Genomic DNA, 22,992 nt, shown 5'->3' with positions numbered 1-22,992 from the left:
ATGGGTCAAGGACTCAAGTGGATATGACTGGGCTAGAAATATTGCAGGTCAGAAAAAGGACATGATTTTATATTTCTTCTTTAAAAGTCAGAAAACCTCCAAAAACACCTTGATTAAACCTGAAATAATGGGAAACTACACAGATTCTTAGGATGGAATGAAAGCACATTCCTTTTTAAAGAAATGCAGTTTTATAGAAGGATAGGTATGTTTGGTAAGCGTCAATGAAAATAGCAGTTCAAAGCAATAAAAAAAAAAAAGGAATTTTCAGTAAATGATTATAACAAAGATGGTAACCACCCCGGAGAGCTGACAAACTAAAATCACAATAAAATGCAACTGGTAGATAAAGTAAATGCAGACAATTTGAAAAGGAGGAAAGTAACTGTGAAATACATTAGCATAATTAGTGAACTCTGATGTCATTATGACCAAGATTTTTCTGGGAGGACAATAAGAACAATTTGTTAAGTATCTTCACATTTTCTACTTTTGCTGGTGGGAAAAATGCCTCAGTAGCTTAGAGGTGAAATCTGTAACAACAGCTACAGCAAAGAAACTCCATAATAGCTATTAGTCAAACAGCTGCCACTTCATACTAGAATAGGCTGATCAAATTCTGACAGTTCTGAGCTCTGTAACCTTTTTTTTTTTTCCCTCCACATTTCTTCCCAATTTGTTGTCCTCGCAAATCTGTGTTGAGAGACATAACACAAGCAGCTTGACTCCAGCTGGAATGGCAAGCAAAACAGTCTCTCTGGGGCTAATACTCCCAAAGATGCGTAAGTGAAATGAACGTACGAGGAGCCACAACGCATTTCTCCACCTATACAAAATGTATACAAGCTATTGACACAGCCCCGTTCCTCTCTCCACCCACCTCTAGCAAAGCTTCAATTATGCCTGCACATCTGAAGGTCAATTCCTTGGCATTACTGCAGCACATTCCAAACGGCTGATATCAGCATTCCTCCCTATAGAGCCTGACACTGGATTGGTGACTGAAATGAAGAAGGTAGGTGGTGTGTAGAAGCAGAGCTATTAAACAGCTGGCAACATCTGTGTTGCAGCTATTATCACACAACATTTACTAACTATGGCCAAAATATTGAGCAATTTTTAGACTTGTAACAGTTTCCACATTCATTTTTATTTCCTCCAATCTGTTTTCAGCAAACAATGGCAGCCACAAGGGGAGATGGTAGAAAATACACTTAAGTAATGCCAATCATTTAGTATTTCTTTGTACCAAGATTAGGCTTCTGCTAGGTCAGAATGACTCCTGTTTTGCAGCATGTAGCTCAATAGCAGGAATAGAAATGTGTAGAACAGAAAGCCTTGTTAGCTTCTTCCAAATTTATCCATACTGGAAGTCATAAAATTCTCAATCGTATCACTTTGACTAGGTCCTAATTATATGAAATATCAACTTATGCCAATAATAATCTTGCAGAAATTCAAAACTTCCACTGATTTCACAGTAGTTGTAATTTGTTTTCTCATCCGCACAGCAAATAGAACAGTCAGCAAACAGAACACAGCAGCACAAAGAAGCATTGTGCATAAACATCATAAGGCAAATAAATTAAGAATTCTGAAGAGATCTCTACAAAAATATTAACTTGCAAACAACTACATCTGTCTGGATTGAAAGACTGACCTCAGTAAATTATTTTATACAGATTTGAGACAGAAGATATGAAGCTCCAAGGGACAATAGAACAGTATGTTAATTTCTCACTCATGCTTATGTGGACTCCAGCTAACTTCAGCCAACATAAGTATGTACACAACTTATATCATGTATCTTCTATAATACCCCATGCAATGTAGTATTTATTCAAGCCTGAAACACCTGAACTTTGCAAAATTGTAATATCTATTTTTTTTTCTCATTTATCTACGTAAGTAGCTTCACTGACTCACAATGTAGGAGAGTTAAATACACAGAATCATTCATGTAAATTAAACTGGCCCTGGGATCTGTGTCTACCTGAAGTAAAACGAAAAGAACTGGATCCCAGGTTTATTCATATTAACAAAACTGCTATCACTTCAACTACTTCATGGCATAATTTGTAATACTCACATGCTCTTACAATCTGATGAATCAGGGGATCAAAAACAGAGCAGTGGATTTCATGCTCATACTTCCTCAAAACAATCTGTTTATGAAACAGAAACTGACACTCAGTGCTGAATATGAAATACTTTTCTTTGACGTGTAAGAAGCTGACCTGTCCAAACACCCATTAATTTGTATGTATGATTGTGAGTTCCATGTGTCAAATTTTGTTTTCTGACATACCATTTTATACATATATATATCAGATACTGCATTTCAAAGCTTCACCCTCCATAAACTTGTACACAAAGATTTATATAAATATACTCTGTAAAAAAATCACTAACAGGAAGCTAGGATAAATTCAAATATACTCTTTTAAAAAGGCAAAGTGTTGATATATACCGTAATAATTTAATAACAGGAAGAATAAAGGCCAGGAAAGCCAACAGCAAAGCTTAATTTCTTAAATAGTAAGTAAGACAAGAAACTTATGCCAAATTGCCTTGGGTCTTGCAACAGTACACTGTCGGAAAAAAAAATCTGCATCGCTGGTACAACAAATGGAGTTTGCAAACTGAAAGGACATCCAAATTAAAACCTGTGTGATTATAAGGCTGTAGAGTTTACCTCCCTACTCTCATGAAAAAGATCACGCGACTTTCTAATGAGCACAGACAACCATAATGTTAACTTGCACCCTACCTGAAAGCCTACACTTCCTGCAGCCATTTCCTCCTAGTACTACACTAAACCATAGCCAATTCAGAGGAAAGAATCAATCTTCAGGTGAAATTACACGAGATCAGTGAGCCTTAAAGGTCCTGCTCTTTTTGCCTGATCCTAGCCACATGGCACCATTCCTCAGATCAGCTATGCACATTTGTGAAACCCTTCACTGCATATTAAGCTGTATAAAGTCAGATAGCTATCTGTGGGTTAGTGAGCTGAATGGGTTCACAGAAGGTATACAACAAAGGATAAGGAAAAAAAAAAGCAAGATGGGAGATGCGACATTCCTATTTTGCATTAAAAAGCCAGTAGATTAGCTCTTAGTTTCTCACCTATATCATTTTCTGAAGCACGTGGAAAAGCAAAAATCCTAAAAACAGCTACTCAGCAACCCTGCCCAACTCTGCTCACAAAAGCTTGTGAAATGCCATAGGATCAAAGAATGGTGTGAGGCTGTGGACTTGCTACAGGTTGGAAGGCAACTTTAGGGCTATAAATAGTAACCACCATGTTTAACACCCAACCACCTTTAAAGAGCTTGTCTTTAAGGCAAACCAACCACGACATCAAAAATGATGAGACAATCTTATCGACAAAACTGAGTCAAACGTTATGTATCAACTTACTGAATCCAGAAAGCAGAGATAGGCTCCCGAACTCTGTATTACTGCTTGATTTTTAGCAAATCCAACTGTTGAGAAAATAAAGATAAAATTATATAGTAGCTTTTACCTTCGAATTTTTTTAAGCTTACTGCAGTCAGGAACAGACCAAAGAAAGTACAAAAATCAGTATCAAGTAAAATACGGATTTTTCCATATTTTAAACCAGGTAACTGTTAAATATTTAAAATGTATGTTAATTTCAGTATTATTCTCTGTGTGGTTAATCAGATGTATATGTCAAAATTCTATCACCAAGCAGAACTGAACTTTTACTACCCCTCCCAAAAGAGAAAATACAGAATATAAACCTTGAAGAGTCCAGCTACCTAGGCCTCACATCCAGTACACATACAGATGATGAAAAACCTTGGCTGAATATACATATTCATCTCTTTAATCATAACCCTGAAATATAAATTCAGTCAGATGACAATCTAGGCATTTTTACCATGCCATTTCAGGAAGTTGAACTAGAAGAAAACTTTTTTGTCAGCTTAATTTCTGAAGCAGATGACAGCACTGGAGGCTGGAGGGTCAACCAAATGGCAAAGCTACAAAAAAATGGAAAAAAAAAAAAAAAAAAGGGGAGCTGGAATGCACAACCAAAGATAAGGAAGGAACTGCAGCAACTAGCAGTGAGATGAATTCAGCAATGGAAACACATCTGCAAGGAAGAAGTGGAAGCTGGTTTACCTGGAATCACTTTTTCTATGCAGACAAGGCCTACCTAAGTACATTCTGGTCTTTGAATTCTTGTCACAGACAGCATTACAAGACCATGCTATATTGTATTAATCTGAAAAAACCTATAGAAATTCCATTTGGTAATATATACATATAGCATTTAAGCTTTATTTCAAGTATTTCTGGAACCCACTCAGAGAATCCAGCTCAAGATCGCTCTGATACGCTTGCTAACCATGTGATGCAATGATACGTAATACTGTTGCGTTGATTTTTATTTTTCTTTAAAGGGAAAACTGGAAAGATAAAGCCATAACATCTCACCATGACATGGAGTCGGGTAGGTTTAAATATTACTATTCCTTAAGTTCCTGATTTGGCATTTCAAAAAAGTCAAAAGCCTTCTCTGCTCTTTTTGTGAGATCCATGTTTAAGTTTGCTCAGGAAACAAATTTAACTGGGCTCAAAGGTTTACTTAGTTTAATGCACTTGCTTCTTGGCTATCTTGCTAAGTTGTCCAAGTAAAGAAAGACTTATGACTGCATTTCTTACCACCTCAAAGGAACATCAGATCAACTGCCAAAGCAACAGTACTGATAAAGGCTCTTCCTTGTAACTGTTTTATTCTTTTGTATTTCAAGTATTTTAATTCTCACTTTGTGGGTGTCTTTGAGTTACCTTAACTTCTCCTCTTCATAGGTTTCTTGGATTTATTATCTTCCAGCATATTTACATACAACTTTTTATACATGTATGAATATCTAATCTGATATATACAGTTACTCTCACTCTCTTTTTCTTTTGGCAGTAAAAAAGCAGCTGGCAAAGTCAGTACTTTGCACAACAGCAGAGCTGGATCCTGGCATGAGTGATTTTAGTAGGAAACAACTGATGCAAGTTAGCAGGTCTGAACATGCCAAACAACAAAAACCCTAATACTGCAGAGGTCCCTACTAAAGAAAGAGGAAAAAGTACAGGATAGAACAAAATTTGACCCGACATCAGTCAAATCAATACTCGGATATACCATTACCAGCTGTAAAGCAGCCTGTATTTACATTTCAATCCTGCCATTAGTATACACTCCAACATTTCAACCATCTTCAGTATAAACTAACAAAGTCTAAGGAATCAATAACGAAGAAAAAAGTGAAACAGATTCAAAGACAACTACAAGACGACAGTTATATGAACTTTCTGAAATACCTCAGATCTTGTTTTCAAATAGAAACGCTTTAAAAAAACAACAAAGTATTAAATATTCATTATGAAAAAGAGTTGGAAAATATTTATTAAGATTAAAACAGAAACCATCCTGAAGCTTTTCTTATACTAGCTTTTTTTTTTTTTAAATAGAGAATATGCATATCTAAAAAACTATTAAAATGAGATATAATTCCCTGGAGGAGAAACTAGATATTAAAAAGTTTTCAGCACAATGAATCCTATGTTTGGCATGAGCTAAATAATTTCTTTAATATTACTCTACTGAAGAAAATCAAATGTTTGTGCCAGGTCTCTGAGTTTTGTAAGGCCTGCTTACTTGGTGAAAAGAGCCCGTTACCATGGTTACAACCGTAAAAACTTAAGCCTCAGTGAGATATTAACATTCCTTACTCTTGGAAAGAAAAAGGTTTCCTTTTTTTAGGCAAGTGACCCTTTCTTTTTTTGTAGGTCCCCCCCTTTCTTTTACATGTTAGAAAAGAATCAGAAATAAATCCTAATCTTGTGTAAATAGTTGAAGATGTGAAGCCTGACTAGTACATTGTTTCTGTACTAAAGCATCTTCTATTAAAGGAAAGACTCCTTACAGTTGTAACTAGTCCTTAACATAATAAAAGTAAATCACTGAAAGCAAACAAATACTATGGATTTCAAGTAACCTGCTCCTAAAATGTAACAACCATGAAGAAAAGATGTCCTCATTCTAATGGTGACCTGAGAGTGACTTCCACATGAATAAGCTTTTTTTTTTTTTTTTTAAAAAAAAAAAAAAGAACTATGCATTTCATACTATTATTTAAAACAATGCTCACAGCTGTGCCCCCTTCCAACAATTTCTTAAAGATTTGTTCGGGTTTCAGCTATCCTAACACTGGCAAATACATGTTAAAACAAAAATTAATCTGACATCTCTCTTTAATGGCACAAGATACTCATTGTAGTTCACAACTCAAACTTAGTTTCAGTTTCCTAGAGTGCAAAGGTGAACTGACTTCGGAGTATTACCATAAATTATCGTCAAAACCTTGCACCTGTGTTCTTGCAAACTAAAACTAGTTTACACATGCCATTAATACAAGTCTATTTGGAACAAGACTTTATACATAGGAAATATTTTATTAAAATGGAAACTATATAACAAGATGGTATTAACAATAAATCACAACCTCCTTAGCTTTTTAGATCACCAGCTACTAAAAGAGGTAAGATTTTAAAGAAGACAGATCACCCAGTAGTTGAGGTGGAAAAAAAGGAAGATAAATAAGTTTCCTGGAATACAAGCAATTCTTTACATTGCTTAACTCCAGCTTTATCAGTTGCCAAAAAGTATTTGCTCTACCTACCTTGTCTCATCACCAGCTTAACAACGCTAATATTACAAGCTGCACTGTCAAAACAACAACAGTTCATGCTAGAAAGATTAAAACACTAAAAATATTTATAGTAACAGTTATGTTGCAATGCTTCAGTATTGCTAGGTCTGACAACTGTTAAAAAAAAAAAAGAAAAAAAGCATTAAAGAAGTCTATAGTCAAAGGAAATGAAAGCAAATAAAGCCAGGGGCCTACACCAAGTCACAGATGAATTCAGTTCAGAAACTCGTAGTTATTTGTGTTTCAACAATGGGATGAAAATTAAGCCTTCTGAAACAGAACTGGGCTTTTCCATAGTAAGACCAATTTGACTAGTCTATAAATCTGGGTTTCTTTTCAGTTACAAACAGGATATTGTGTTAAAAAAAACACAAACTTACCAGATGTTGTGTTACAGTGTTTCCAAAATGTGTCTCTTAATTGAGATTATCTTGAAAGACACAAATTTGGATGAAATTTTATATTAATTCCTACCTGGCTACTCACTGTCACAAAACCCAGAATGACAGAAGTATTATATCTACAGCTCCCATAAAAATATGAGCAGTGTTCTGTTTGCTTCGTCCTCTTACTGATCTTCAGAACACAGCCGTGATTCTCCAACTTTAATGCCACTCAACATCAGCTTCTTCAAAGAGCAACATGCTTTTATTTCTATTTTACATTTTTGTAAATTTTACATTGCCTGCTAAAAAAAAAAAAAACATAAAACAAACAAAAAAGAAGAAAAATTGATAGCGAGATTTGTTATCTCTTTCAGTGGCTACATGCAATTTGCAGTAGCATGTAAATCAATAGGGAATCCCACTACAGACCTGTCAGGTAGATCACTGCACATATTGGTTTAGCCTCTTGTGCAAATACCAAGGAGTTTTAGTGCGAGTTTTTAGCTCCCACATCAAAACTTGTTTTAAAGCTCTGTTTTGATCTGATCAAAGTGGTATCAAAAATGCATTTTCCATTTCACCCCAGGCCTCTGCCCCTTTAACAAAACCAAACACTGGCTTTCCTCCACTTCTGACAAAAAGAGTGAGATTAAAATTAAAAACACAGTTTTACAGTTCATATCCAACCATCTGTATCTTCATCCAGCAGCAAATACTTCATAATTCAACATGACTGTTATTTACAGCCCAATTGCAAAACCCCAGAACCACCTCTTCATTTGGCTTGGACCACAAATTTAACTGTTTTAAATCAGTAGAGTTTTGCAATGGCAACAGTAAGAAACCTGCAATCTCCACATTACGGAACATGGCCAAGTTTTTTCACAGCCATTAATGAGTAAAAAAATAAAATAAAATAAAAATCTATGACTTTCAATTAAATTGCGTTGTTTATAAAGTTGGACTTTACTCCAAGGAATGTATCTTGGGAAAGGGGGAAATTGTTCAAGTGACTAAGAAGCAGGACTGAGATTCAGGAGGAAAATAAACCTTTTCACATAATTTTGCTTGTTAGTCTTTATTTCACATTCTCAGGGTCTGTTCTACAATCCTGACAAGCACTTACTTTTTAAATGATTATATAAGAAATCTCGTATTTCTTTTTTCTTAAGACCTATCTTCTGAAGATAAATCAGATATCAGAAAGCCACAGTAAAATTGTAAGCATTAACAACATTGTGTACAGTTCAATTAAACAAAATTCTTTTGCTGAGTAGAGCATAAGTATCAAGCCAAGTTCTTCTTTCCTGGCCATATAAACAAATCTTATGGAGCCAAAAACAACCGGGCCAAATTCTAAATTGGAATGAGTTTTTGTTTTCCAGACCTCCGCATCCAATGCGTTTTTTTCCCATTGCAATGCAAGTGGCTACTAAGACACTTCTTAAAGTAAAACAGTGATGTCTATCATAGCAACCTAACTCTTAAAAAAAAAATCACTATTAAGTTACATACCTCCTCGAGGCTGAGAAGAATTATTGCTACCGATGATTACTGGAACACCAGCATCTTCCAACTTGATCTTCCATTTTGCAATGATTTCAGCTGAACTGTCCTAGAAAAATGATGACAGAGGTGCAGCTATTCTAGTTTATGTGGTGAACCAAACAGCCAAAATAAAAATTTCTATCAGAGACAGTATTGACTTGGACAGTATTTTCAATAAGGTCTGAAACATACCTTGCAGGCATCATTAAAAACTGACAGCTCCATGGTTTGTTTAAAATCTTGTTCCCAGACAGACTTCAAGCACTCATCTAACCAGCATTCACTATTGTGAACAGGCACAATAACAGACTACAAAAAAAAGAAAAAGTCGGTAAGCACTATTTTTGTCCTTATACTACAAGAATATTCATTAAAAAGGAGAAGTGCCAGATCTTTCTGAAACTAACTTTCACCAAAAAGGGATCACAAGAATATGGAAGTAGGCAAGGTACCTTTATTTTTATTTTAAATACATGATTTGCTTTCACCTCTCCAAACTTCACATTTGCTGAATTCTACTTTTGGTAGATCTCCAAGGAAACAAGAGACTATTGAACAAAAAATGCTGACAAACCATCTATAACACGACACTAACTTGCTTCCAGTATTCCTGCATTTCATAAGACACTCTTTACTTCTATCTTCCATTAATAGATCTTACTCAACAATTTTTCTTCTGATTTATTACCTTACTGGAGGTATTATATGTGCAGCCTGAATCCTTCGACTCTAGACAAGTTTTTTAAATGGTTTTATCTAAAATTGATATCAAACACATTAGAAGATGACTTATGACATAGTTCCTTAGTCTCTCATTTCAACTACAGGCTCTCCTCCTATAGCCTCTGTTGTTTCAGCCCCATAAGCATGAAGTGTGAAAACTTATCTGAAATATTCATTTTAAAATTGGTTAGAAATCACAGATGAGGGATTTCTCTGTTTAAGTACTCATCAGTATTCTCATTTTTAACCCCCAAAATTGTTTCTATATCTTGAAAAAGAGTACCTTCCATTCACAGCATGCCAGTCCTAGGAAATTTGCCTCAGTAACAGTACACTGGCAATGTCTCTAAAGGGGGAGGCCAAACCACTACCTGTTCAGGTGCCTTATAATAGATGGGGAATTTAAGGCAAAGAGCCCAAGTAACTTGTAAAAAGTCTCACGGGACATTTTAAGAAGTTCCTAGAAACAGAACTCAAACCCCTTATCGTGTGGTGTAACCATAAACACACACTTGGAAGAACCAGATGATTAGTTCCTACTGTGAGCATGTGAGAATCTTGAGAATCTACCAGATGAGCACTGAAATGGACTTGTTACAGATCTGGTGCACAGTTGAGTACACGCACATTGTGCAAACACACACAAATGCACACATTAGGAGGTAGATATATTTTGTGCACACTGAGTGTTTTTTTGGTTTTGTTTTTTTCTTTCTTTTTACACAGTACAATATATGTACACTCAGATATCGCAGAGTACAATGTACAGTAACAACGACTAACAAAAAACTTAGCATTTCGCAGCAAAATAAAAAAAAAATACTGGTCTAAAATGAATGAACATCCTGATTTTTGGCAGGATGCTGTGACAGGAAAAAGGGGTATTTAAAACAAGTAAAGGCAAAGGTATCTACATTTTTAAGCAAAGAAAGTCTTTGACCTCTGTTGTAGAGAGATAAGCAAGTAAAATAAGGACAAGGTAAAAAAAAAAAAAAAAAAGTCAAGTTGAATACAAAAAAATACGACAAAGAAAAAAAGATTATTTCAGAAGTATGGCTCATTAGTGCATTTAGACTTCAAAAAATAAGCAGGCCTGAGATCCTAAATCAATATATCCAAATTGCTCAGGATTTTAATATCTCTTACATTTAGATTGCAATTAAAATAAGACCCTAAATGTTCATGCTAATCAATCTAACATATTCATTCAGAAAGAAGAGTATTCTCCAATTTTTCCAATGCAGTTTTGGACATCCAGAATAGTCAATGATTCTTCATCTTTTTTTTTAATTACCTAACTCAGTACAATTTTGACTACACCGTCACAAACTGGCTTGACATTGGTTTGAAAACTGTAAAGCTGGAACAACTTTGCTTTTTTTCCATAGTGAGCTCCTGTTTTCAGTCAGAGCAGCAGCGCAAATCATCATTCAAGGACTTTTCTGCTCAGCTTGAACTGAAAACAGTAAAAGCAGTACTTTAACGGCAGCACAGATAAAAGCAATCCATAAATACCTGAGGTCACCAACTCTGATCTCAACAGAGCAACTAATAACAGATTAGCATGCTCTTGAACATTTTCCTATGAGCAAGTTCTACTTCCACACAACTGTCACAGCAACGGTAAGCTACGTGCCCATCAAAATACAGTACGGCACTGAACTGCTGATGATGCTGCCACGTAAAACTTGAAAAATTAACAAATCCATACAAATAACTGCACGCAGCAATATGATTAAAATGCCTGAGTACTGCTAACACACGATACCAAAGAAATGTCTTGGGTTCTACCGCTCTTAATCAGTTTACTGTTCTTCTGCATTTACGTTTTTTTCTTGTTTTGTTTTTAGGCCAAAGAGAAATACACCACAGAGTTTAACTTTTCACTTCTCTCTAGTTCATTTGTACATTTGTAGCCAGCCTTAAAAGCTGTACTTGGCACTTGCCCCAAGCTGGGTACCTATAAACTGACTTTTACCATTCTGTGACTGTACCGAAGCACTCCAGACACCTTGGTTCATTTAAAGAGGGAAAAATGTGAACTTGGACACAAAATTTCATGTACAGGTGCAGATTTGTAGAAAAAAGTCATCTGGTAGTAGACTGAAGAGATCCTGTCTAGATGTTCTGTCCCAGGACAAAACCAACAACAGCTCTGTCACTGCTGACAAACCACAGTCTCCAGTGAGAAACACCAGTCTTGCTAAGGCAACCTCTAAAAGCAGGTCTCAAAGGGAGACCTGGAACACAGTTTTCCTAAAGTCTTAAAGTCTTTTGCTCAGTTGATGCTAACTCCTACTGCCCACTCACAGCACAGGTTATTGTTTGAGTTCTCTTTGCAGCACTTTTATATTTGAAAACTGTCGCCACAATAGAGAACGTAAAATGCGCATAATGCTCTTTTAAATAAGTTTGAGTCAACACAGGGACATGAATTGTATATAACTAATGTATTTTTGTCATTACAAGGTTAACTGAGTCAGAATTATTCTTTCATTACCTGAGACTTATTTATAGCAAAATCCAGCAGAGGAGCATTTCATGGCCTAACAGCCAAGCACAACAGTTAAATGATCATTATAAGCATTATGAACCCGATCTGGATTGGAGCGTTGTGACACTATCTGATTTCCTCTGGACTTCAAAGTTCTAGAATAAGGCCTGAAGTGATTTTAGGTGGTTTTAGTGAAGTCGTTTTGCCCTGACTAAACTGAAGATGATTCATGGCTGCTCTGCTAAGTGAGTTTTGATGTATGGAAAAATGACAGAATGCTAACTGATTAGCAGGTAGTTCAATCATGTTTCTTCTACCTATGTATTACTCAACAACAAAACTTTCCTTCTTTCCTCAGCTACGCTACTGAAAAACAATACGTCGATCACAAGGTTGGAGAAATGTGAGTTTAAAAAAAAGTGACAGAAACTGTGCAACTCACTTTTACGCCCAAGAAACCTCTTGGTTCTGGTGTTACCTCCTCTACTGAGGGCATACACCATAAACAACCCCAAAGTGAAATGTTATTTTCAGCTTCAGCAAATTCCAGTTCACATTGGCTCCTACCAATCTCCATATGTTAATGTGGAAAATAAATTAAAAAAAAATCATTTTAACACCACTGAAAATTTTACAGAAGTCAGAAACCATTACTCTTAAATGATGGCTTTCATATCAGTATTCCAAACCCTTTAAAAACTCAATGTTGTTGGCAGAAACCAGCTAGTTTTGTCAAACCTCATCCATGGGATACTTTAAATGAACCCAGGAAGATTTTTAGGACACAAGCTTCGACCTGCTTTTAGGCTCTGAGATTCTGTGAAGTTCATCATTTTCACTTGCCTAATAATCTGTGTTATTTTGCTTTTTTTCAGGACTAGTATGTTTGCCTCGCTAAACCCAAATGTAAATTGCTGCCAAACCGTATCCACGGTATGTGTATACGTTTGGGTACGTGTATATATTTGCTAAAGAAAAACTAATTAAAAATAAAACCTTCCAGGGAGAAGAATCACGCTTCGTAAGAAAGTTTTAAGGCTATCTTTTCAAACCCAGGTAACCAAATGTGCCCAGCGCCTCACTCCGTAAGGACAACCAGGTCTCGAGGAGCCCCGCTGCCTGCCCTCACAGCACCTCCAAACTCATCCCGCTGCCTTCGTCCCCACAGCCCCTCCAAACCCATCCCGCTGCCTTTCCCCCACAGCCCCTGCACACCCACCCCTCTGCCTTCCCCCACAGTCCCTCCAAACCCTTCCCTCTGCCTTCAGCCCCCTCAAACCCCGACGAAGGCCCGGAGCCCCGCAGCCCCTGGAGCCCCCGCAGCCCCACGCACCACCTGCACGCCGCAGCCCGGCCCCGCCGGGCGGCTCCCGGCCGTCCCCCCCGCCTCCGCCATGGCCCCTTCGCCCCCGGGGGGAGGCGGGGCTGTCCGGGGGCTCCCGGCCGAGAGGCAGGGCAGGAGGGCAAGAGGCCGTTTCTCTTCAGGACCGGCCCCGCCGCAATGCCCCCCCCCCAGGGCCGAGCCCCGGGGCCGCCGGCGAGCCCCCCCCTCCCTCCTCAGGCCCGGTGCAGCCGCCACGGCCCGGAGGACCAACGATAGATGAGGGCGGTTGCAGAGAGGCCGGAAGCGCCGGCGGGGTGGTGTGCGCCGCTCTAGGAGGCGGCGAGCAGCGAGGCGCTGAGGGGAGCAGGGCCTGGCTCAGCCCGGTCCCGGGGCTCAGCCCGCCCGCGAGGGCTGCACTGACCCAGTCCCGGGGCTGAGCCCGGCCCGTGAGGACTGCCCCGGCCGCCCTCTGTCGCGTGTCTTGGAGTTTTCAAGCATCGCTGCTCGCTGCCTGTGTGGGGCTGCCACAAGCACTCGCCCAGCCCAGGGGTGTGCTGGCCCCGTGCTGGCAGCGCTGAAGGGCCGGTGTGGGGACGCGCTGATATCTTAAGTAAATGTGCCTGCACTTTCCTACATGCTCTTTAATTCTGTTTGTTGTCTGTGTCCTTAGTACTTCCCTTGGTTAAGACTGGCCTGTTCAGTGCTACCATTGTATTTTTAATAACCTTTAAAAAGAAAAAAAGAAAATAGTTGATGGTAATGATATCATTATTGATCATTTACTTACTCCAGCCATGATTGTGCAACCACTTACTCCCTTGAAAGTACTCACAACTAAAAGGAATCGCGAGACCAGGCCCTGTACAACAACCTATTCAGAATTTTTAAAATTTGCACAAAGCAATCTTTGTTGAGCAAAATCCTGAGATTATACCCTGTTTATCTGAAGAGCCTGTTAAACAGCTAGACAATTCAAGGAGCAAACAGAGCAGAGTTATCTTAAAATGTTTGTTGGCACACAAATCTGAGAATTGAGGAGGTGAGGAAGACAGCCAAGCAGTAATTCATCCTTGGAATCTATTTCAAATTATCTACACAGCTTCTTTCCATCCAGCTTTGGTTTAATCTCGCTGTGAACAGCATTGCTAAATATGATCATTTCTTTTTTTTCTGGCGACAAAGACTGCTAGCACTTTTACGTTGCCTACATGCCTTGCTTAATCTAAGAAAGTGTAGAAGAGTATTGCTTTACTCACGCTGAACCAAACAAAAGTTCCAGTCAGAGACCAATGCCTCATTATGCAAACCAGCCTGCAAAACCCAGAGCAAACCCCTTGCTTCCTTCCCCAAGGAAAGAGAACCAATGAAAACCACCAGAAATGTTTTCTAAGTTATATTCTGTAGCTGACCACAGAGGGTAACTAAATAAAGTTACTTAAAATGGGATTCACATGTTGGAGGTTTTTGGACAGAATTTTAAAGGCCCACAAACATGAAAAAATTGTTCCGTGGGACTTCAATGCAACCTAGGCATCTAACTTCCACTCTGAGAGCCTTTACCTAACTGCCTTTTGAAAACCTACCAGGAATTTCTGTGTTCTTGGGCAACTAAGTTGTTTTTGAAACAACAGTTCATTGTTTCAGTGCCTATTCTTCTTTCATGTGGGTCAGAATGAAAAGAGGTCTCCTAATGCTGCCATGACAGACTTATTTAGAAGCAAGCACAAATGCTTTGAGCCTAGTTTTACTTCCAATTGCTTTACTTTGAAAATTTTCACAGTGGTAGGGAACAGCACGCTAACAGTTGCTTCAGCTAGAAGTGCTGCAGAATCAAAGGCATGCCTCCTTATACTTGTCTTCAGCTTTTATTTCTGATCGTCTCTTTAGGATCGTTACTGTGAGCTTGCAAGTTCTGGATGCTTCAGCTATCAAATAGATTTTTTTTTCTGATCTTGGTGGAAAGACATAACATCTAGGAAGTTACCTTGTTTTCATTACACTCAACTCTGTCACTTCAAATATGGCACAGACTGATTATAGCATGAACAACTTAGACCTACAGAGTTGTGAGCACAGATCAAATGATTTCACTGGAAGTTTAAAAAAAAAAGTGGACCCCCCCCCCCCCCCAAAAAAAAAAAAAAATGCTCCTGTAGGGTATCACTAGGGTTATTTAGTCTTGGGTTGAGTCTTTTTGCAAAGGACAAGCTAACTGAGAGGGGAAGATTATCTGTACAAAGATATTTAGTATTGTAGAGAATGGCAACTTTTATATTTGTTGGAAAGACAGAATGAGCAAGTATAGGGTTTTTTTCTAACACATTGTCTCTGAATTTACAAGCTTCAGTAATAGTCCCAAAGCACACCATGTTGAAAGAATCATTCAATAAAGTAGGTAAAATATTCAGCCTAGAGATAGTTTTGAAACCACTTCTATTCAAAGAATGCTTTTAGCCTCCAAAAATGCTGTTATTTTCATGAAGCATCACAGCTGAGTGGCAACAAAAGAGATGCAGTATTCTTGGTTATAGCATTATAGAGCAGAATAGGACTTCAGAAGCTCATTTAGCAGTCCCACTGCCCTGAGATAAGATCAGCTTTATAATTCCCTCACAGCTACTTACCATCCTATTCTCAAAGTCCTCCCTTCAATAATGGAAGTTTCATAACATCCTCAGAAAATTTATTCTAATCCTTCCTATCTTTACCCTTAAAAAGAATTTCCTCATATCTGACCTAGATCTTGCTATGATTTCAAAGCCCCCTGAAGTTTGCCAGGTTAAGATCTTTGTCCGCCAGCAAAAAGATCCTGGAACTCATCACCTCCCAGTTTCAGAGCTAGCAAGCCTGAATCTCTTGCCTAACATCTTCCCTTTTATACAGAAACCTCTCGCTAGCCATCTCCATTCCCTGAAAAAGGTCTTCAGCCCCCAAGGTACAGTTCCTCAGCTGAAGTCCTTTGGTAGTAGTAAGAACTGAAATATTTTCCCTTAGGCAAAAATCATCCTCTTGTTCTCCTCCTTTAGTAGATTCAGCACTCTGATCACATTTTAGACCAGATGTGAAAAGCTTTACTTCCTTTTTTTTTTTTTTTTAAGTAAAGCCTTAGCACCCTACACCACTTTTTTCTTTTTTGGAGGCCTTTAAAGAATACTCACTGTCATAATCAAACACACCAAATCAATACAAAAGAAGAGGCCAGGCTAGTAACCTGCCAAAGATAAGACTAAACTCTCTTAAACCAACCCACTAAATGACACAACCCAACATCCTTCAAGCCTACACCCCTCCCCCCAAGAGAGCCTGAGGACCCCCCTCCTTAAGAGTCCTCTGATAGCCCTCTCCTGAGTGTTTCTCTCCCCTGCAGCTGTGTGCCTTCTCAGCTGCTTTCTCACTAATGCCTCCGTTAACCCCTCCTTTGCCTGCTAGGCCTTGCAAACTCCACCCTAAATCGCTTGTTCCTTATCCACCATGCACACAGGGGACAAGTTGCTCTCTTCCTCTCTGCAGCCATGATTTATATGTTTGCAAATTGTTGTTACATTCCCCCCTCTTGTTTAGGTTATGCACATCGGATTCATTAGGTCTTTCCTCGCTGGCGGTGTTTTACACCTCTGTTTATTCTCATCTCTCTTCTGGATTCTCTCTGGGCCCTTCGCATCTCAGCTGGAGGAGGACACCCGGGGCCAGGCCCCGTGCTCCCGCTGGGGCTGCCGCAGTGCTGAGCAGAGCAGGATTACTGCACGTCTTGCAAGCCATGCTCCTGTTTGCACAGCTTAGTGCAGTGTTTGCCTTTTTCACAATGGCTTGACACTGTTGACTCCTAATCAGCTTGTGATCTATTATATCCCCTAGATCTTTTTCTGCATGAGGGAAACAGTATTTTAGCAGTTTTATTCCAGGCAGCCACATGAGAAGAAAATGACCGAGGTAGTGTGAGTGAGATTATCTGCTTTGTGCTTCAATGCCAGAATTGTTTACTGGTTTCCAATTAGTTGCATGTGTACACCCTGTTAAGGGAGTTGCACAAGTGTTACTAATGCCTTCCTTTGGCCTTCACCTCCTTTGCTACTACCAGTGGGGACCGGTCCCTAGGACTTGTTTGAGCCAATTTCCCTGTGTACTCAAGACTTCAAATGCTCTGGTGAAATTGCAGGGTTAATTGCTTGAAAGAAAACATCTTATAATTTAGACATATTGAGTTTGAATAACCTCTCTAAAAAAAATGCTGTTGCTCTTAGGAGAAGAGCTGTCGTGTGATACATTTCTCTCTTGAAATATTAGCTGTCGTTACAGAGGATATTGATGCTGCTTGTTTCTTTTTTGTAAATGAGTCAATCTGAAGAAGCCTGTGGTTGTTTTTATGAGTTGGCAAATGTCATAAATATTCTGTTAACCTGAGTACTGGACTTAGGTACCTCTGTGGGGGAACTGGAAAGATCCCGTTCATTTCAGTACCAGTCCACACCCCCAAACCTACACTCTTCTTGACCACTGCCAGTCATCCCACCCGGTGTGCACTTTCATTTCTTGTTCTCTCATCAGCCTGCTGGGCCACGCTGTAGCTTTGTGCAGGTTTTCCCTGTTCTGTTTGAGTGCTTCTCTTAGCTGCTGCACCTTAGGCAACCGGGTATACCTTTATGGCTAGTGTGGTTTTATGGCATGGAGGCTGGAGATGCTTTAACTCCTCGTAGGCAGGAGAGGCATGGTTCTTTGACAGAGCAAGTTCTTTGCCTAGTGCTTCAAAAATTGAGCAGTCTTGTGCAAAGCTAGACTTTCATTTGGCAGTCTTTTCTGAAATGAATGTTTCTATATGATACCACATTTAAAAAATGCAATAATGAAGCATCTTTGCTTTTTAGTTGGTGAAGCTGTTTCAGAAAGTCCTCTGATAGGCAACTGCTTGTGGTATAACCACCTTGGTTAATATGGTTTGGTTTTGTTATTAAGTAACCAATCTGAAACCCAGTAAAGTAATAATGGTAATTTCCTTACTTACCGAAAAAGTTTTATAAGTAAGTTATTTGATGGAAAAATGTTATTTACAAGAGATAACAAGATTCAGATAACGAAGATAGATAAAAGTTAGCCTTGAAATCCCATTTTCCTAATCTTGACAAGTTCCTGTGCACCACAAGTGATAACTCTTGAGAATCAAAGTGTCTACTTGAAGAAGAGTAAACCTTTAGAAAGTTCAGTTTAGGTTCTTTGTTTTTCAAAGCCATACCTCTGTTTGATCTTCTTGATGACTGAAGTGTGAAGCACTTATGAAATAAAGTTACACTAGAGAGCTGAGGTAAAGAGGTGGAATTGTATATTTCCCAAGGATTCACTGCTGAATTCATATTGTCCACGGTGAGAATTTTATTGAACTTCAATACCTTTGGGAGGCTAAACTTCTTTGTATATAAGGACAGGAAGCATCCGACATTTTAAGATGGGAAAGTGCTTAAAGAAATAAATCATATTCCTACAAAGGAATGTATACATAACAGGAACTGGGACGTGTATAATATGCAGAGATCCACAAGGCAATGTATTGGATGCACATCTTTATATGACATACAGACAGGAAAGGAAATTAATAACATTTTGAATGATGGATTAACCAAAGGCCTCTGAAGAAAAGATTACAAGAATTGTATAGCTCTAGAGAACATGGCAATATTTACTTAATACCTCTACATCAAAAATAGATTTCAATAGGTTATTTAAATCTTTATACTATCCCATAAAAGACATCTTATTATATCATATCTTATTATATTTTTTCTATCATTCTTAAAGTACTAAGCTACTCTGAAAACTGGGTTTTAAAGTACAGTTTATTGTCACTAATTCCACTTCAGTGTTGTTTGATTTTCAAGCAAAAAAGGCATTTCCATGTTCCTGTAAATGCCAGTTCTTCAGACTCACCCTGGGTTATGAAATTCAAAGTTCTCTGATGTTCATACATCTTCAGTAAAACAGATTTTACAGCTTCAGTTAATAATTCTGCTGATAATACAAAGGCTACTTTAGTGAGCAGCTTACGCCCTTACAGCTGTATTGGCTGTGTGTTGTAAAAGAGTAGTAAAGATGCAATTCTTGTCAGAAAATTCACCAGATGTGAGCAGAACAAAGACAGGAAACTGTTCTCTTTCAGTGAAAAGCTGTTACTCCATTTCTGTGTGCTTTCTTTTCTGACTGTAACTAGTCTCAAGGCTAGGAAGACCTTTGAGCAGCCTGACAAGCACGCTGCTAACCTGAGAACCCCGAGATCTATTGGGATCAAGCCAAAAAGCTGCTTAAGGGGTATCTGTGATGCCTTGTCAGTCTCTTCCCCAGCAGTGCGTGTGGCTCCTGGGCTGTGGGAGCGATGGAGGCACAGCCCAGTGAGCTCATCTGTCCCGTCCAGGCTCATGACAGCGACATTCCTCATGGGCCCTTGCATCCAACTGGAGGAAGTGGGGGCTGCGGTGGGAGTGGGAGGTGATGATACCCCCAGGCTCTTGGGGCTGCAGCCTTGCAGCTTTTCCCGGGCTTCAGGAGAGCAAAGAAGAAGCTGTGGCCCCATACAGCACTGGGGACGGTGGGAGCTGCCAGCACTGGGATGTGTGAGAAAGGAAAGAAAGGCCTGGAGCCCTTTAGACCTCAACAGATCTGACTGCATAATAATCCTCTTAAAAAACATTACCAATTCACAATAATTTTGTGTGAATAAGCTGACAATGGTTTCAAGTATTTATTTATTTTTCAGATAAAGTTATGACATCTTCTGTGACAGAGCACTACAAATGGAATTAGGCTATCACAACTGCTTTAGGACAGGTCTATGGAGACCACATTGTTGTGCTAGCGGGATATAAGAGATGACAGTAAATTATTTCATTGTGTAGAAGCTCCTTGGTAACATCATCCTGATGCCATTAGAGCCTGCAATAAACCACCATACACAAAAGACTCTGCTTCTCCCTCCCTGCGACAAAATCCTTACTCTACTTCTGCTGAATACTCTTATTCTTTCCATAATCAGCCCAGCTACTTAACTTCTATCTAAACTCTCCCTTCCCAAATAAGGTACTTTTTTTTTTTTTTTTCCTACTAAGAGAGAGAGAGAGGAGAGAGAGATTTAATTTCATCATCTGGGAAGCCAGGATCCTCATTTTGACTTCAAGTGAAATCAACTAAAAATAACGTTTTGCTAACATTGCTTCTTGTGCTATGTCTGATACTCTGCCTATTGAGACAGAGCTCAAGGGTGTTTAGGTGTCCAAATCCAGCAATAGCACTGGCCTAGAAACAGATCCTATGGATATTTAAATACTAGGACATCTGTATATGCACACAAACATTTCATTTTTGTTTTAAAACCTCCAACTGTATGAAGTTATAGTTGTTAGTGTCCTCGTCTTGGGTTCTCAAATTATTTATGCACCCAAAAACCCATGTGTCAGTTGTGGTTATTATGCATGTAAACTTGAACTTTGACATTTCATACTGTTGCAGAACCTTGGTATGTGCATTCCTTTATCTTCCCACCATCCCTGCAGTTGCTCTTCATTATTGTCAGTGCTTATTAGTTAGAAAGCGACATTCCGATTTGTTTGGGCCAATTAACTGGTTGGAGGGAGCAGTTCTTGCAGGATCCCTGCTAACTGTGCATCACCAGCCATCACCTACTGATTCATTAAATAAACCTGCACTCAAATGCACTGTTTAAAGAAGAAAATACTTGTTTCTGAGTTGACCAGCTTGCAGAAACTCTTCATAATTTTGGATATTCCACTCTCTAATGACAATTAAAGGGGAAAAGACTTTGGGTAACCAATTAAATGAGAACTGTTAAATGAATTATGGCTGTAATTGCTTTATGGGCATTTCCATGCATTTAGGATGCTGCCTTCCTAAATGCAAGGGAAGAAGAATACCAGCAGAGGAAACAGTCCTTGTGCTGCTTCAATATTGTGGCTTGCAGCCTGTCTGAAAGCATAACAAAGGCTTGATTGTGCAAGTGCCCAGCTGATCCAACAAGCAATGAATAAGTGAGCAATGGTCAACAGTGAAGGAGTGGATATCACAGAGGGCAATTCAAAAAGGTTATAGTACTGTGAAGTGAGGGAGGCATGAAATGAAATAGAACTACAGATACAAAGATAATCAACAGTTTGTGTTAGCTCTACTTTTTTTTAAAAAAACTTTTTTTTCCTCTCTCTTGAAATGATCTGTCCTTTTTGTATAAAACAGATAAAAAAAAGATGTCTGATAACTGATAAGAGATAAATCTTCCGATACGGAAGAGAGTAATCTCCTTCTTGCAGTCTAAAAGAAGGAAAATTTAGAAACAGCACCTGATCTAAATGATGAGTGAGAACTCTAGAATTCTACTTATAAGACATGTTAACTAGCATGAGCTAGGTCACCACTAGGGAAAAGAAATACCGACTGTCAGATTTTCATGTCTGCTCAAGCATTTGGGTTCCCATAAGGCCCAACCCAGTCTGGTGAGCACGAGGCTAAGGAAGAGAAGAATGAGAAAGTTTGATACCTAACAAGAGATTTCCTGCAGCTCTTCCTGGGAGCATAAGTTATCTAGTGAAATCAACAGGAGGGAGATTTCCCTTTCCTTCAAAGCTTTACACTAGTGTTTTTACTCTTGAATGGATCTGATCAGACTTTCAGACAGAATCCTGTCTGAGAAAGCAGAAGATACCTATGTGTGTATACATATATATATACATTTCCTCTCTGCTGTTTTTATATACTTTGGATGTTCCTATCTGAAATTACCAGGCTAGGAAACTATAGAATTAATATACAAGTACTGCTTCCAAAAGCATTAAAAGAAAGAAAATTTCGTTGACCACAACATCCACTAAAAATATGAAAATTTATTCTGGTGTCGTGGTGTTTCTGCGTAAAGATACCTTCTAATTTACACGTCATTGCTTGCCAGTTTTCATTAGAGTTCATGGCTTGCCACTGTCCTTGGGACATGCTGTATTAAAACTTTTAGCCTCAACAAGGCCTGTTACCATACCTTCAGGCTTTCATGTTGTCTTGCCTTTGCCACTGCTCTTATGATGCTAAATAGCCAGGGCAACATGAATTTGTGTCAATTGATTTTCAGAATTTCCCATTGGCTAAATTCAGCATCATAATATAGAGAAACAACTTTCAGAAGGTCTTGCAAAGAACTGAGTAGAGACTTTGACAGAGAACTTAACTTGCCTTATCCTCAGTCCCCTACTTAATCACCGTGGCAATTCTGTGGTAGCATTTGTAGGCACCTAAATGACAGTGTAATCTGGCCTAATGAAGCCGCTGTAGCCAAAACATGCTTTGATCTAAGGAAAAAGCCTAAATAAATAAATAAAAATCAGAAACTCCTTCAGCAGATATATTGTTTGTTATCTGGAAACTTTGCAAAATAGAAAGACTCTCTTCTGAGCTTTCAGGTCTCTGGAGGGGTGTTTCTTGCTGCTGAGCTCGGTGGTGCTAAAGGGGACCGGGGATGCGTGGCCCTTTGGCCCTTCTTTCAGATCCCTCTGCCCTGCAAATACTGCCACAAAGCAGCACAAAGGACCCTACTTTGTGGAGCAGTGCACATCTGATTCCGTGATTTGATCCACTGTTTTTCCTTAAGCAAATATATAATAATGTCGGAATTTATGGATTAGTTAGGCAATCCCTGATCTGCTTTAATCAGAATTAGTGGTATGTCTCCCAGAATGTCGCTGATAAGAGCTTTGTGCAGACAGACTGGATATGTACAGAGAGATCTTTTTTTTTTTT

The 22,992-nt window shown here is 38.8% G+C and overlaps 1 protein-coding gene across 3 annotated transcripts in view; it reads right to left on the bottom strand.

Moving 5' to 3' along the window:
* Positions 1-13,881, bottom strand: part of B3GNTL1 (UDP-GlcNAc:betaGal beta-1,3-N-acetylglucosaminyltransferase like 1) — a 124,301-nt gene extending 110,420 nt beyond the window's left edge. Inside the window, exons 1-4 of one of the 3 annotated variants that reach the window (XM_035561862.2) lie at positions 13,640-13,881; positions 8,870-8,986; positions 8,645-8,744; positions 3,424-3,488 (exon numbers count right to left, since the gene is read on the bottom strand). In XM_035561862.2, coding sequence (XP_035417755.1) covers positions 3,424-3,488; positions 8,645-8,744; positions 8,870-8,902 — 198 coding nt within the window. In that variant the 5' untranslated portion in view covers positions 8,903-8,986; positions 13,640-13,881. Of the gene's footprint in view, positions 1-3,423; positions 3,489-8,644; positions 8,745-8,869; positions 8,987-13,227; positions 13,442-13,639 lie in introns of those variants that run through there. The other 2 variants (XM_035561861.2, XM_035561859.2) reach the window with 2 other exon arrangements.
* Positions 13,882-22,992: the final 9,111 nt, after the last annotated feature.

This window comes from Cygnus atratus, chromosome 18 (assembly GCF_013377495.2).
Source record: "Cygnus atratus isolate AKBS03 ecotype Queensland, Australia chromosome 18, CAtr_DNAZoo_HiC_assembly, whole genome shotgun sequence".
Classification (NCBI taxonomy): Eukaryota; Metazoa; Chordata; class Aves; order Anseriformes; family Anatidae; genus Cygnus; species Cygnus atratus.
The sequence above is the reverse complement of the archived record's forward strand: the minus strand, read 5'-3'. Positions and strand labels throughout refer to the sequence as shown.